The sequence below is a fragment of the Catharus ustulatus genome, chromosome 3, assembly GCF_009819885.2.
Source record: "Catharus ustulatus isolate bCatUst1 chromosome 3, bCatUst1.pri.v2, whole genome shotgun sequence".
NCBI lineage: Eukaryota > Metazoa > Chordata > Aves > Passeriformes > Turdidae > Catharus > Catharus ustulatus.
Genome location: NC_046223.1, coordinates 50,193,840 through 50,209,473, shown reverse-complemented (window position 1 = coordinate 50,209,473; position 15,634 = coordinate 50,193,840). Strand labels below are relative to the sequence as shown.

General features: G+C 39.1%; 1 protein-coding gene across 4 annotated transcripts in view; it reads left to right on the top strand.

The window, feature by feature from the left end:
* The window catches only part of ADGB (androglobin), a 107,352-nt gene that overhangs the window by 11,388 nt on the left and 80,330 nt on the right, over positions 1 to 15,634 (top strand). For all 4 annotated transcript variants that reach the window (XM_033055513.2, XM_033055512.2, XM_033055511.2 and 1 more), the window contains exons 2-5: positions 5,311 to 5,440; positions 11,040 to 11,132; positions 13,341 to 13,412; positions 14,700 to 14,888. In XM_033055513.2, the coding sequence (XP_032911404.1) occupies positions 5,311 to 5,440; positions 11,040 to 11,132; positions 13,341 to 13,412; positions 14,700 to 14,888 (484 nt within the window). The remainder of the gene's footprint in view (positions 1 to 5,310; positions 5,441 to 11,039; positions 11,133 to 13,340; positions 13,413 to 14,699; positions 14,889 to 15,634) is intronic.

Here is a 15,634-nt window from a genome sequence, read left to right as displayed (position 1 = left end):
AAAATAGAAATACAGTACTACAAAGAAACAAACTCCAAACCCTGACAAAGTCAGAGTACAACCTGACACCCCGTCAGGCAGGGTGTTGGTAGCAGTCCCATTAAATGGTGGCTGCATCCTCCTGCAGTGACAGATGTGGTTCAGTTGAAGCAGTGCTCCTGTACAAGGTGCAGTTTCCCTCCAGAGGTCCAGTGGTGATGTGGAGAAATCTGGTTTTCCTCTGGAGTCCAGTGGAGAAAGGGGCTCCCTTAGTGTCCCAAAACCTCTGTTTTTATCTTGGTAAGAAATGTTGAGCTCTTCCCCCTTGCTGGAGCAACTTCCAATGGGATGAAGTAATTTTATCAGTCACACAGTGGGACTCAATGGGCCATTAGCAGAAAATGACTCACTGATGGAAGGATGGGTTGTGAAAAGATGAAGAACAATGCCCTGCCTGGTTTCAATGGATGGCCCATTAGCAGAATATCTCCCACAGAGATAAGGATCACTGCCCCCGCCCTCAAGAGATGGTGATAGAATAGATACCTTTTATCACACTCTGTGTTGTAACCCGAGACAGTTGCCGCCACCTGGACATGCAACTTATAATCAGGTGCAGCTTATAATCGTGAAATTAACATGAAGACAAATAAAAATATGAAAATGTGAACTTCTAGCTGGCAAATCTAAATGTGAGGCTAGGTAACCATCTCTCTTAGCAATGTGTGTGTGTGCCTTCAATAGAGGCTCAAGTTTCTGAGGTCTATTAGTAGTTTCTCTGACACCTACGAGGACATCAGCTGTGTTTAGAAATGAGAACATCACGCTTGGAAGCAGTGATCTAAATTAAAGACCCCTTCAAAAACTATATTTCTATAAAGAATAATCAGTTGGTGTTTATCTGTTCCATCATCACTTTAATTTTCCAGTTTGAACTTGTTTCACACAGAAAGCACTCTGCTTTTTGAGGAAGAAATCCTGCCTCAGTACACAAAAGTGAAACGACAATAAAACCTGCTGTCATAGGCTTTTGCAAACAGCTTTGATTGCAACATAGATGATTTACAATTATTTGTTCTGCTCATCATACCTGAACTACATCCATGGCTTGAGTCTCCCCAAACACGAGAGCTCTGAGCACATAGAGTATTTTGCTTCTGCAGTGAATCCTTTAAGTTTTGGCTCCAGTAACCAAGATAAGACAAGATGGCAAGGTATTGTGAACAGCTCATTCCTATTTCGGTTTTATTTTGTAATTGGTACTGACTATTCTAATAATGAGGAGAAAACTATATTGCCTTATTAGCTACTTATTAAATCATCTGATTGTGACTCATTCTGTTAATTCCTCTTCTGAAGAATGGCACTAGGAATGAGGAAAAAGAGCAAATAATTTTGTCACAGAGTTACTGATACTTGGCCAAACTTTCCTGTATCCTTTAGAGATTCTTATGAACTTGAGTGTTACCATGGTTTCTACTCTGGGTTTCTACGATATTGAGATGCTACTTTTAAAAAATCATTTCAGTGATTATAGTTTAAAAGAACTTTCTGCTATAAATAAGGTCTTCAAAGGAGACTTTTGTCTTTGAGGCTAGAAAAGATTAGAGAAAAACTTAAGTATCTTCCCTGCAGGGCAGATTTGGAGAAAAAGTTGAAGCATCTGTTTGTTCTCTGCCCTCTTTTTCCTAATACAAAAGCTTTACTGAGGACAGAAGTTGTTTTTTTCAGTGTTCAAACAATCCAGAGTACGGGACACTTTTTTTTAACTTCCTCTTGGTGTCTTTCTGACTTCTAAAAGAGTCTGCATGGTGTCATGAAATTATTATTGTCTGATGATCCAGAATGACATGAGTATTGGGAAAGGAAGGTTGGAGTAGCCGTGCTGTTCTGAGAGTACCTACCAATGCTTCTGTAATTCTTGAGAAGACCCCATTCAGAATTACTGGTTCCCCCTCTAAGGAATAGTCATAGATCATTTACAGGTAGATATATCTATTTCAGGAAGAAAATATTTGCGTACTAGACTCCATTAATTAAACTGAATAGATCTTGTTTGCAGAGTGTGGTAGTGCATATGCCTACAGACTAAATGACTGTATTACTTGAGAGCACATTTCCAGTGGGCTTGTTTCCTGGCTCTCTATTAAATCTGAAGTCTTTGAAAAGCTTAGGTTGCAATCTGTCTGCATTTTCCCTGTTGTGCTTGTCTATCCTGCCATCCCCTCTTTCCCCTGTTGGCACTATATCAATTATACCAGTATTCTTGGAGAAGCTGCTTAAAGGGTCAGAGGTGAATTAATGCCAACTTTATGGTATTTCATTTAGCTTTTTTTTCTTCCTTTTTCTCCTTTAAGGTTTTGTACAGGATTAAAAGGAAGTCTGCCAGTAAGTTGTTTTTTAAAACACTGTTGCACAATGAACCTACCCAGCCTGAGCATAAAATACCAGTAATTTGCATTGTCCTTGTATCTTACAGTTAATTTCAAAGAATTCTTACAGTTATTTTACTAAATTCTTGTAATAGAGGAACTTCTTAATAGCATTACTCAAATGCAGTATTTTAATTAATTCAGCTGTCTTTTTTCATTTATTACCATTTATTACTTCTGTTTGGAGACCAATTAAATTGCAATTAATTGTGAATTTTCCAGGTCTTATTGAATTATCCTTTTTGAAATGCAGTAGCATTAGACCTCCACAACTTAATTTAGACATCTCAATTATAGCTAGTACTGTTTCTATGTCTTCCACATTGTTAATGTTGAGGGTATTCTATTACGTCAAAGTATGGTGGAAAGTAATTTTCTGTCTTAGTGTGATAGCAGGCTAAGAAAGTCTTCCATATCTCATTGTTGCCTTTTACAATTATACTTTTTTATTATTCCATTATTGTCCCATAGCACTCAGAAATCATAGTGAGAAATGAGAAAAGGCTCTGAGTAACATGATCTAGTGGAAGGTGTCCCTACTCATGGCAGGAGAGGTGGAACTAGAAGATCTCTATCCAACCCAAACCATTCTATGGTTCTATGAATTATTGCAATTATCACTAATTATATTTATGAATGGTGTCAGAATATCCTTATTATTGTTAGCAGTAAGTGAAATTTCCATGCTTCTCTGTAAATACGTAAAAGAGCAAATGTAGATTTTGAATTAGAAAAAAGATACAAAAAATTTAGGAGTAGTCCTTAAATATTTTAAAATTGCTATGTTTGCCATTCATCTTTCATCTGAAGAAAAAAGTACAAAAATGAGAATTTTAACTTATAATTTTTTTACTATGTGTAAGAAACTGCCAGGAGTCATATTTAAATCAGTGTTAGAAGTGCTCAGGTTTCAAAATATCACAAATATTGAAGCTGTTGATACAGCCAGCACTTAGTTTTTCATTGTTCTTCATGCACGTAGTTAGCAGAGTTGCAACAGATTCTTTGAAACAACTGGAAACGATACAGAGAAATTTATGAACACCTCAGGATGTTAAATATTGTTAAATATTATTGAATACAAAATGAAGCATCATTTGAGTCTTTAAGAAAACACTGGACAAATATTACACCATTAATGTAAGATCAAATGTAATAGAGACAATTTACAGAGGACTGAGGTGAAAAAGATGAAAAAATAAAGCTATGTATCACTACAGAATACATCTTCTTCCAGTTATTGAAGTAGAAGCTATGTTTGGGTGGTTTTTGCAGAGCAGAAGGCACAGATGGTATTGAATTTTAACAGCTGACTTCCATTAAGAGTTACTGGTAGCGTGGATGAATGTAGTTAATGTCTAGACAGTGAGAAATTTTTATTTTTACCCATGTCTTTTTCCTTACTAGTGCTAACAACTGAAGTGTGATGGAGTTATAGAAAAACATTGATTGAACAGTGCCTCTGGGAGCCATTTAGTCAAGCCTCCTGCTCAAGCAGGACCATTTTACATCAGGTTGCTTAGATCCATGTTTATTTGAGTTTAAAGTGTCTCCAAGCACAGTAGTTACCAAGATCCAAATCAGACTCCAGTCAACTCCCCCAGTATCTTTGCTCACATTGCAGCTAGTCCCATGGAGCTGTGTGTGTCCAACTGGTTTAAGTGCTGCCCAGTTCCTTCCTCTACTGTGGGTAATGCTTGACTCCCACAGATTCTGTAAATAGAGTCTTGGACTGGAGAAAGCCAAATTTGCCAACAAAACCCAAGACACAAAAAGACATTGAGTATTTCGGCCTTTCCCATGTTCTTTGTCACTAAGCTGTTCCCCACCCCACTGAGCAGCAGACATGTGCTTCCTTATTTGTCCTTTGCTGCCAATGTACTTATGGGAGCTTTTTTCCTTGTCTTTAACATCCTTTGATTATTTCTACTCCAGCTGAGCTTTTGCTTTTGTAGTTTTGCTGCTCTACACTTGAGCAATGCCTCTGTTCCCCCAAGTGACTTCTCCCCACTTCCACCTTCTGGGTGATGCGTCTTAATAGTGTTTTCAGGTGACATTTGTTACACAACGTTTTCCTTAGTCAGACTACTCATTTAAGTAGTGTTCGACTTTCGAAGGTAGTTGCATGCTTTGTTGCACTTATATAGGAACAACGAATGAATATTGTAGCTAATTCAGTTTTTCAGCTCTTTGTATGCACTGGAAAGATGAAGGTGCTACTTTGTGCTACTTTGTGGCTATGAACATACTGTGTATTAGTCTTGTGAAAATCCTTCCAGCCTCAGCAAAATTATTGCCAGGATTGTGAAACCCAAGAAGAAAGTAGTGAGAGTGCTGGTCGCACAAGAGGCCCTGAGAATGAAACTATGCTGGCTGGTCTAGCAGCTCATATATGCCCAGAAGTGGGAATGCTTTTCCCCAGGACATCTTTTATCCATGGCAAGCTACTTCTGCTTATCCAAAGGAAATAAGTCAGAAAAAAGGAAAGAAAGACTTCAGATGGATGAGTGAGTTGAACTGAGTGATGAATGCTGGAACTGGCACAGTATAGAAAGGAGAACAATGTGGCCTGAAGTAAGAGTTAAAAGAAGAAGGAAGAAACTATCCTCAAATTCTGTTTTTGTGCTTCAGCCACCCAATTTTACTTCAGCATCATTCTTTGTATATATGCATTTGAATATTTTGTTGATTTTTACCTAATAACAACATCAAGCACTTTTATAGGTTTGCTTATCTTCATGGCGAAAGAGACAACATAGTTAAAACTACTAAAATTTCTATTACAGTACATTAAAAAAGAATATTTTATAAAAGTTTTCCTAGTACCCTTGTCTAATAATGCTGTTCATTTTTATTTATCATATTTATTTATCATATTTATTTACTGTGTTTTTCCTAGGCATACTATGCCTTCCAATGGGAAGTGGAGATTTCCTATTTGGCCAGAATGGAATGATGCAGATATCAATGCAGAAAAATGGGATACTGGAAAAGCGGGAAAAGAAAAACCTGGAAAAGGTCACATTTCAGTAAGTTGTGTGACACATGTTATTTCTACTTCATTTTTTGTACTTGTGTTTAATAAAGTATTTGTCACAATTTCAAAATAATGTGCTACTGATAAGTATATTAATTTTCAATCATATATTTTCAGTAGATTTAAGTTGTTCCCTACTAAACTACAGTAATAAACCAGAAGTATTATTTGCTTTTGAAATGAACTGTTAACATATCTGTGTGCGTTAATGTGTGTACATTAATGGTTTTAAAAAATACAATCTCTATTTCATAGCATAACTAAAACTGGGTATGAGGGAACAGCTGAACTGTTGTAGTGTCAGGGCGCTGACACATTCCTCAGGGCACTGTAGTTTCTGTGGGCTCAAAAGGTTTGATGTGTCCATATGAAGTACAGTAATTTCACAACTATAAGGCGCACCCTTTTGACTAAAATTTTGGCCCGAATCTGGAAGTGCACCTTATAGTCTGGTGCACCTTATATATGGACAAAGTTCGGAAATTTGCCAACCCAGAAGTGTGAGCCACGAGCCACAGCGGGAGCCGGCAGGGCCACGGCTGCCAGGTGGAGGCGGGGCCGTGGGGCCACGGCTGCCGGGTACAGGCAGGCCCGGGGCCCCATGGCTGCTGGGTGGAGGTGGGGCCTTGGCCAGCAACCGCGCAGGGAGAGCTGGGGGCGGATCCTTGCTGCAAAAAAAGTGCACCTTGTAGTCTGGTACGCCTTATATATCGGCAAAAGTTTGGAAATTTGCCGACACCCGGAAGTGCGCCTTGTAATCTGGTGCGCCTTATGGTCATGAAATTACTGTACTTTATTTTTTACACTGCAGTTTCTGGACATGTGAAACACTGTCTGCAGTTGTAGAGAATTATTTGAGGGAATATTGTTATTTTGCAGAAAGTAAGCACTTGCCAGATGCAGAAAAATTCTTGTTTTCCAGCTTTGGGATGAATTAAAAGTCAAATGGAATTTTACTCCTTCAGGTTATCATTGCAGAATGTATGGGTGTTTTATACAGAGTACAGAAATTTCATGACCATAAGATGCACCGGACTGTAAGGCGCACCTCCGGGAGTTGGCAAATTTCGCAACTTTGTACATTATATAAGGCGCACCGGACTATAAGACACACTTTTTTTTTTGCCACCAAGATCTGTGCCGCGTGCAACAAAGTAACTAATTACAGTAATTTCACGACCATAAGGCTCACCAGACTATAAGGTGCACCCCCTGGGAGTCAGCAACTTTCGCAACTTTGTTGATCATATAAGGCGCACCGGACTATAAGGCGCACTATATTTTGCAGCGAGGAGCCGCACAGTGTGCAACAAAGTAACAAATTACTGGCAGGTGCTCGATTTGCAAACATTTTTCAAAGATCGGTGTAGCCTTTAAACACAGCCCCAGGCGTCCTCCCCGTGCAGTGGGCCCCGGCACTCCCGCCCACCTCCGGCGCTGTTTGTCATGGCTCATGGCTCCTGGCTCCCAGCGCGCGGCCGCGCTGTGTCCCGGCTTCCCCCCGGCCAGCGGCGGCGCCGCTTCTCGGTGCTTTCCCGTGGCACTTTTTCACTGCTTTTCAGTGCTTTCCCGGGGCGCTTTTTCGCTGCTTTTCCATGGCGCATTTTTGGCGCTTTTCTGCGGCACTTTTTCGCCGCTTCTCGGCGCTTTCCTAGGGTGCTTTTTCACCACTTCTCAGTGCTTGCCCGGGGCGCTTTCTCGCTGCTTTTCAGCGCTTTCCCGGGGTGCTTTTTCGCCACTTCTCAGCGCTTTCCCGCAGCACTTCTTGGTGCTTCCCCGCGGCCGCACCGCTTCCTCCCGCTTCTCCCCACCCAGTGGCCGCACCACTTCCTGGTTTCCCTCAACTGGTGGCCGTGGCTTCTGTGGTTCCCAACTCAGCTCGCAGATCGCACTTCCGGGTTAGCAAATTTCCGAACTTTGCACATCAGATAAGGTGCACCGGACTATAAGGCGCACTTCTGGGTTTGGGGGAAAATTTTAGTCAAAAGGGTGCGCATTATAGTCATGAAATTACTGCAGTAACGGAATCCCGTGATTGTGGCGTTTACTGGCAGGTGCACAATTTGGAAACATTTTTCACAGATCGGCGTAGGCTTTCAAAGGCAGCCCCAGGCGCCATCCCAGTGCAGTAGGCCCTGGCACTCCCACCCGCCCCCAGCGCCGGCTGGTGCGGCTCAGCACAGCAGTGGGGCTGCCTCCCCCTTGCGGCTCCATTCTGCCGCGGTGCTCTTCCCTGTCGTGGCTCCGCGGAGCCGCTCTGCCGTTCCCTCACTCGGCTTGGCGTTCCTGCCGTGCCGCCTGTCCCTCACTTGGCTCGGCGCTCCTCTCATACTGCCTGTCCCTCACTCGGCTCGGCACTCCTGCTGTGCCGTTCCCCCTCGCGGCTCCGCTGTGGCCGCCCCGCCACCCATTCCTCACTTGCCACAGCACTGCCGCCCGCCCCTCGCTCGCCGCAATGCTGCTGCTGCCTGCCCCTTGCTCACCACAGTTCTGCCGACGTCCCGCCGCCCGCCCCTCGCTCGGCTTGGCGCCGCCGCTGTGCTGCCTGTCCCCCGTGGCTCAGCACTGCCGCCATGCCGTTCCCCCTTGTGGCTCTACAGTGCCACCTGTCCCTCGCGGCGCCGTGGTGCCACCTCCCCCTTGCGGCATGGGACTCCTGCAGCACAGGGCTCCCGCGGCTCAGGAGGGCATGGAGCTCCTGCAGCGCCGGGGCTGCGGCGGCTTGGTGGGGACGCCGCGGTTCCTGCGGCTCGGGGCGTTCGCCGCTCGCACTTCTGGGTTGGCAAATTTCTGAACTTCGTCCATTATATAAGGTGCACTGGACTATAAGGCGCACTTCCAGGTTCGGGGGAAAATTTTAGTCAAAAGGGTGAGCCTTACAGTCATGAAATTACTGTGGTATTATACTTATTTCTTTTTTCTTTTTTTCTTTTTTTCTTATCCCAAGGTTGCCTATATTATACTGCTATGGGGTCAAAGTATTGTTTTGCAAGAAGGTATACATTCTGTACATATACTGCCATTAACTTGTCAAGTAAATAATTTTCCTTTGTCTCCTTTACCTGTTCCATTACCACGTTGGTGATTTGGGCTGTACTCAACATTTATCTAGCACTAGTTTGTCAGGTCTTCCAGACATTAATATCATACATAATCTTCAAAATAACTGTATCTGAAAACCTTTCTTCTATTTTAGCACAAGCATTGTTCTGAGTTGTTTACTGGACTCTTCAGTTCTTCAGCTACAAGCTGTATGAAACATTGCTCCTTTTACATGATTGAAGGAATTCTTTGTCAGATACAGCAGATGAATTTTCAGATCTAAAGTATTTTGTAATGTGACCTCTTTTGATCCAAGCAGGTAGCCAGAATTCCACATCGTATAGGTTATTTCAGTTGGAAACAAAATTAGTAATGTCATCCAGGACCTTTGAGTACACTTGGAACACGAATATTGACAGGCCTATTTTTTTGTGTGGGTAAAGAGGTCAACCTGAAGTGATCTTTTTCCTTTTAACACTGAAGGTGTTTTACCAAGAATCTGTATACAATGTCCTCTCTTAGAGCAGTGCACTGTGTTGCTGAGATTGTGCATTTGACCTTGTCTTTGTCTCTTGTGCCCATTTCTTCCATGTCCTTCCTGTAGAACTCATGGTTGAGACTGCTGTCTTTAGAGCATGAACTCTTGAGACGTGGCACTTGTCTCTTATAGCCACCTTAAATAAAACATAAGTTAAAACTTGATTTTTTCAGCCAAGTTTAGCTAAACCTACAATATTGCAGTAGCAAGCTAAATAAAGGTTGTATCTTTCCAGGTGTGTTTGGGTTTTTGTGGGTTTTTTTAATTCCTTTGTGTAGTGTTGTGTCATTCCCATCTGCCTCCTTTCTCTGGTTTAGCCAGTGTTTAAGAGCTAAACTTTACTGTTATGCCATAAAGTCGGGGTTGGATGTCCCTGAGAGCAGAATATAAACTCTGTTAATACAGTTTTGTATGGTGCAAGCTCCAAGGCATTCTTCAAGCTTTCAAAAAAAAAAAAAAAAAAAAAAGTATTCTTAAGTCATTCCCTCCCCTCCCATTTTGTATTTTTTCCTTCAGGTGCTGAAATAGTTTGTTGCAGATTATTCTGTTGAAAAAAATGCACACAATGAAACATGAAAAATGTGGGGAAAAAATTATTTGGGAGTCTTTAGTTTGTGTTTGATTTATATGCTTTTATGATGTTTTGCCTCCATTTAATTATTAGGGACTCAGAGTATCATAGATTTTTGTTGCTGGAAAATCTTCTGTAAGTAGCTAGGCTGAAAGAATAATAGAGGAGGGAATCTCCCCCAATGACTTGTACCTGTACTGATTATCAAGGAGTGGAAACGTCTGTCTCTGGCCAATCAGTTTGGGGGATAGAAAGGAGTGGGTTAGCTAATCAATAGTTACAGGCACTTGCAGTTGGAGCTTGAGAGTCTGCTGGAGCAGGAGATGGAGGCTGCTGGCTGTGCTGCGAGGAGGAAGGGACACACAGTTGTGTGAGGGACAGAAAAGGTAAGAAGCTGCTGTGTGAGGGACAGTCAGGGCAAGGGACAGCTTGGGGTTAGCCAGCCATGCAAAATGAATGGAGGAGTCAGAGCTATGTGGAACTGCCTATAAGGAAAGGGATCAGTACAGTGTGAAGCTGCCAATAAGAGGAGAAGTCAGAGTTATCAGAGAGAGGTCTATAAGAGAAGAAGTCAGAGTTTTGTGAGAAAAGGGTCTGTAAAAGAAGGCACATGGAGTTTGTGAATAAAGGACTGGTGGTGATACCAGCCCTGGCTGTCTCGACTTAGTGGTGATGCTCTTCCTCTGGTCTGTAGAAGATTGAATACATTGTAGACTGATGTGAAATACACACAAATGTATGATATGCCTAAAAGCTGCTTAAAATTCAGGCACAAATAAAAGGCATTAACCATGTAACTGATTAGCTTCTCAGTCAGCACAACCTGTATCAGAGGTATGTCCTCACCCTACATTGTGCCTGTAAGTAAACAGATACCTCATATCCTTATGCCTTCTGTGCACATGGAGGATAACCATCACTTCAAAAATGTATTTGAAAACTGTATGAGCCTCTCTTTCTAAAGGGCTAATTCACGCTGTATGATTATAGTTTTCTTCGTTTTCTATAGCAGTGCTAAACATACTGGTTTTTGTGTCTGAATAATTGCTTTAGATATTTCCTTCCAGTCTTCAACATAAAAAGCTATAGAAATAAGTGAATTAGAAAAAGTACATAGGAACAACTTTGTAGGAGAGCAACTGACTTAAAAATTTAAGCTTTTTTAGGAGATCTTTCTGAAAGGGAAAAATAATAATTCCATATAGATCTCTTAGTGCAGACTACATAAACCTCTCTGGACACTGTAGGTGGCTTTTGTGCTGCATCTTTATCTTGTGCTTTGGGCTCTTTTGTTTAGTTGTAGATACTATTAGGGTTTTTTAATGCTATTTTGCTCCTTATGTGAATTATCCTGTGAACAATAGATTTTAAATCTCATGGAAGATGTAATACTGTAATTATTAAAAGTGGTCCATTTTTCTTCATGTTTGTTTTATGTAGCCTGAATTTGATGATCCTGAAGGGAAAATAAGGTTGCCAGCATCCTTAAAAGTGCATTCATGGAAACGTCCACAAGAGTTTTTAACCAAAGAGGTAAGAAACAAGCAAGGTCACGATGAAAAAATGCTAATTGGCTAACTTGTGAAAAGTAGAGTGAAATTAGAAGAGGAAGTTAATTGAACCAGTAAAAACCACATGACCGCTCATCCTGTCCTGGAGACCAACACACAAGAGGGGTCAGTGATCCATGTGACAGCTCACCTGTACTGCATGGAGGGCTGGGCCCTGGGGCTGGAGACCCTGGGCCCAGGATGAGCTCACACAGCTGATGGTAATGGAAAAGTCTGCAGGCAGCTCCTGCTCCTTACTGGCAATTACATCACCTGCATCTCCTTTATTTTATGTAATCACAGCAGCAAGCTCTTCACCATCCTTTCATTTTACAGCAGAAATTGTGAGCAGAGTTGTCTTCTTGTAAGAATATCTTTTCGTAGCTCAAATTGTATCATAGGTCAGTAAAACCAAAATGGATGGAATCTGCACAGGATGCTGCAGAGATGAATCAGAGGCCTGCTTGATGCCACACAAGAAGGGTTTCTCAGTGTCTAAAAAACCATAAGATTACCTATACTAACCCCACTTTTTACAATTAGCTATAATAATAGCATTCTGAATGATACTGTACAGAATCAGAGAGCCTTTATTAATGGGATAAGACCACTGTGGACCAGCACTTGCTGGTGCAAAACATCATAGTAATGTATCCTTCCACATCTGCTTCACTTTTTGATCCCATGATCATTTGGAAGACAGCTGGGCAGAGAGGTGCCTTTCTGCTTTTCTTTGTGTTCTTTTTTCTAATTTAAGAATTACTGTCATGACAGAAAAGGTTCTGTGTGTTCCAACTGAGGCTTCTTTTGAGCAGGTGTCTGAAGTATTCATATTTGTCATGAAACCATGAACTAACTTTACCAGAACTGCGGTACTTTTTTTCACTTCAACTTTCATATTTTTCTGGGCTACATGGGGTACGTGTCCATGTCTTTGATGGTACTTGTCTGCAAGGTAGCCACAACATTTTTGAATTAGGCATAGCTGTTATTCAGTTTAATTTTAAAATTAATTGCAGAAAAAATAAACATCCTCCCATTTTGAAGGCTGATGTTCTCCAATACTGTTACTAATCTAAGGGTTTATGTGATTTACTTCAGATAAAATATTGACATTTTAAAGCACTTGGATCACCCTTCCAACTTTTTCAGGCTTGTCAATTTTCCTTTTGTCAGCTTGTCTGTTCCATTTTTTATTAACTAGATACTAAACAGATCTAAGTTTAAGCTTTAATGGAGGGAGAGGGGGAGGTCACAGAAGTAATTGACAAGACCAAAAGATTGGATAAGAAACACTGCCAAAATGCATAAACTGTGAGTGAAGGTATCTGAAAGATGAGGGCAAGAGAGTTGGCAGCCCAGAAAGTCATGGAGACATGTACCTGTATTAAAAATAGCTTGTAAAACCTATCTCTACAAGAAGAAAACTTTCTATCTATTCTATCTCTACTATGAAGAAAAATTTGTTTTCTTTAGGACCTGATTAAAACTTTGATACTTCTGTTGGTCCAATATATTTTGAATCAACAAACAATGATTACCAGAGATTTATACAAAAATTAATGAAAATGTCAAGGCATGAAAGGCTATTAAGAAATATTTGTTACCTGATATATTTTTAGCCATAAAAGAAAGCATGAACAAATTTAGTGTGGTAAGCAAAGAATCAAGCAATGAACGCCAATATGTGATGAGAGGCACAGATACATTTAGTTCAGTAAACTGCAATCCCAGTCGGCTTTTACTAGACTGCTTACAAAAAGGAAATGGGCTGTGCAAGAAGGTAATAGTCATAAACACTATGTAATGCAACCAAAGGTTGGTGGCTAAGGGTATCTCAAAGTGAGACAGTGTTATGATCATGATTTAAAATGCAGAATTGCAAATATCTTAAGAACTTGAGGTCATCACAATTCAATTATGATGATTCAATTTGATACTTTTAAAATCTCCTGGCAAAAATAATTATAATTTTTAAAGAATTCTGAACCTACATTTTAAGCAAGTTTTATTAAGAAATACCAAACCAAATACCAATACCAAACTGACAAGATGATCACTTCTAGATTTCAAATGTGTAACGAATATTTTCCAGGTGTCCAACATTTGCATGTTCACTGTAGTTAAATGTTAACGTTAATTTAATTTTTTCTAGATAAATTATGGACCTAACTAATTTACTTTCTATTAGGTTCCTGTGATAGTCCAAAACGAAACCTCATTTGACCTTGTTTCAGCAAATGAGCACATATTTTGTTGTGAGGTAGGTGGAAATACATTAATGTCCCTTTAAAAAAATTTATTTCCTTTTTCTTATCTTTCTTTAACTTTTTGAATTTCACTCCAAATTCCTACAAGGAAGAAATCAGTTGTGAGAATTTTTTTAAGTGGAAAAAGAATGAAGGGGATAAAGTGGTAAGAAATTATCTAGATTATTATAATTGGTGTTTACTTTTTTTAGAATTTGAAAAAACAGTGATGGTAAGAGGTTTTCCAAACTTAAAAAAAAATATATATATGCAGTCTATGAAATTAGGTAATTACTACTGGATAATATTGTCTAAAGAAAAGAGCAAATAGAGGCTGTGTTAAAAAGGATTTATTTTTTTTTATTCAAACTTTCTGGAAGTCCCAGTGGGCCAACATGTGCATGCAAATATCTGTGACCCAGACAACATTTTCCATCTCTCCAGACCTGAATAAATGTTTACTGCATTTCTGGAAGGCATGGGAAAAGATAAATCGGGGGAACCAAGGCATCTGAGTGCCCTACTGAATGTAATATTACTTAGTACTTTCTATTTCATTCAGTACATCAATGCAAAATCAAAATACAGAGATATAAGGGAGAAACACCAGAAGACAAGTCATGTAAATTTTGAAGTCTGCAAAACCACTGATTTATTTTAGGACAAGTTTCTTGGAGCATCCATATAACCACTAATTAATTTTAGGGCAAGATTATTATAGTTTAAGGTTTTTTTATTCTAGTTTATTTAAATCATTGTAACAGTTTGGTAATATTTGGGAAAGGATGGCATACATCAGAAATCTGTGTATTAAAACACATGCAAAAAGCATTATTAGTTAAAGCTGTTATTTTAAGTCTTAAAAATTACTAAGTACATTTAATAATTTAGGATTTATTTTACTTAGTACAAATAAAGACTATTGAAGGCAATGCTGATTTTAGCAGGTGGCTTTTAATAAGCAATTAAACAAGTGACAACTCACAAGTCCTGTAACATAAATTATTTTAAGATCATATTTCTTCATTTGTCTTTGTTGAATTATGAATATCTTTATACTGTGCCTTTGTGTAGTTTCATGAAGTCTTGTGTTATGGTAGATAGGTATTATAATGATTTTAAGAGAAGTTGTAACAGTGAAATTGATTTTTCCGTTTAACCATAGCTATATTTTTGTCACTTTTATGTTTACAATTGGATCTGTTTTAATCTTTGATCATTATAATATAACTCTACTTTTTTTTTTTTTTTTTTTCAAAAATGTTACTGGAAAAGATTTTTCTATTTTTCTCTTGTTTTAGCTGATGAGATGGATTGTAAGTGAAATCTATGCTGTCTGGAGGATATATAATGAAAATTCCTTAAATAGTGAGACACCCACACTTGTTTGGAAACCTTGGGAACACATTTATGCCTTATGTAAAGCTACCAAGGAACATGTACCACTGTACAATAAGTTTGGAAAATATGTATTGAAACTTTATTGGATGGTGAGTTTTTCCTCCAATGATATAAAAATAGGATGCAGCTAGCATGGCAAATTTCAGTGGTTAGTGGACATATATTTTATTGAAAGGCATAAAATTGTATTTTCATATTACTGAAAATATAAATTTAATAAATATTCTATTATTCAATTATATATATTGAAAATATAGTTTGAATTTGAGCAATTTGAAAATACATATTTTTGTATTGAAAAAATTGGACTTTTAGGAGTAGAAAAACTGATAAATTGTTGATGCTCATTAATTAAAATGTTTATTAGAGTCTGTGATTTTTTGTACAATTTGTGGCTTGATAGAATTGTTATTACTTGCAAAGGCATTATTTTATTTTTCTAGTTTTGTAGGTTTGATGTAAATGCATAGTGGATTCACACATGTGGCCCACACCTCTGATGTATTAGCCTAAGCATATTTTTGCTGTTTTAGTAATTCAGTCGGCTGACTTTACAAAGCTATTTGTATCTAAGTGTATTTGAAGATAGTTAGATACTTTCAGTGTATCCAGTGTAGACCATTTACAGAAGATATACTGGTAAAACTTAAGCATCCCAATGATTTCTTAAGATAAGTCAATAACTTCTTAACACATTTGACAGTCAACACGGGATGCTTAATTGCATACTGAATGTCATTTTTAAAAAGAAATAATGACATATAGAAGAACTGACATCTAAGAGTTATCTATGTTGTTGGAGGTATTTTAGTTACATTTGTCTTTTGGAAGCAGA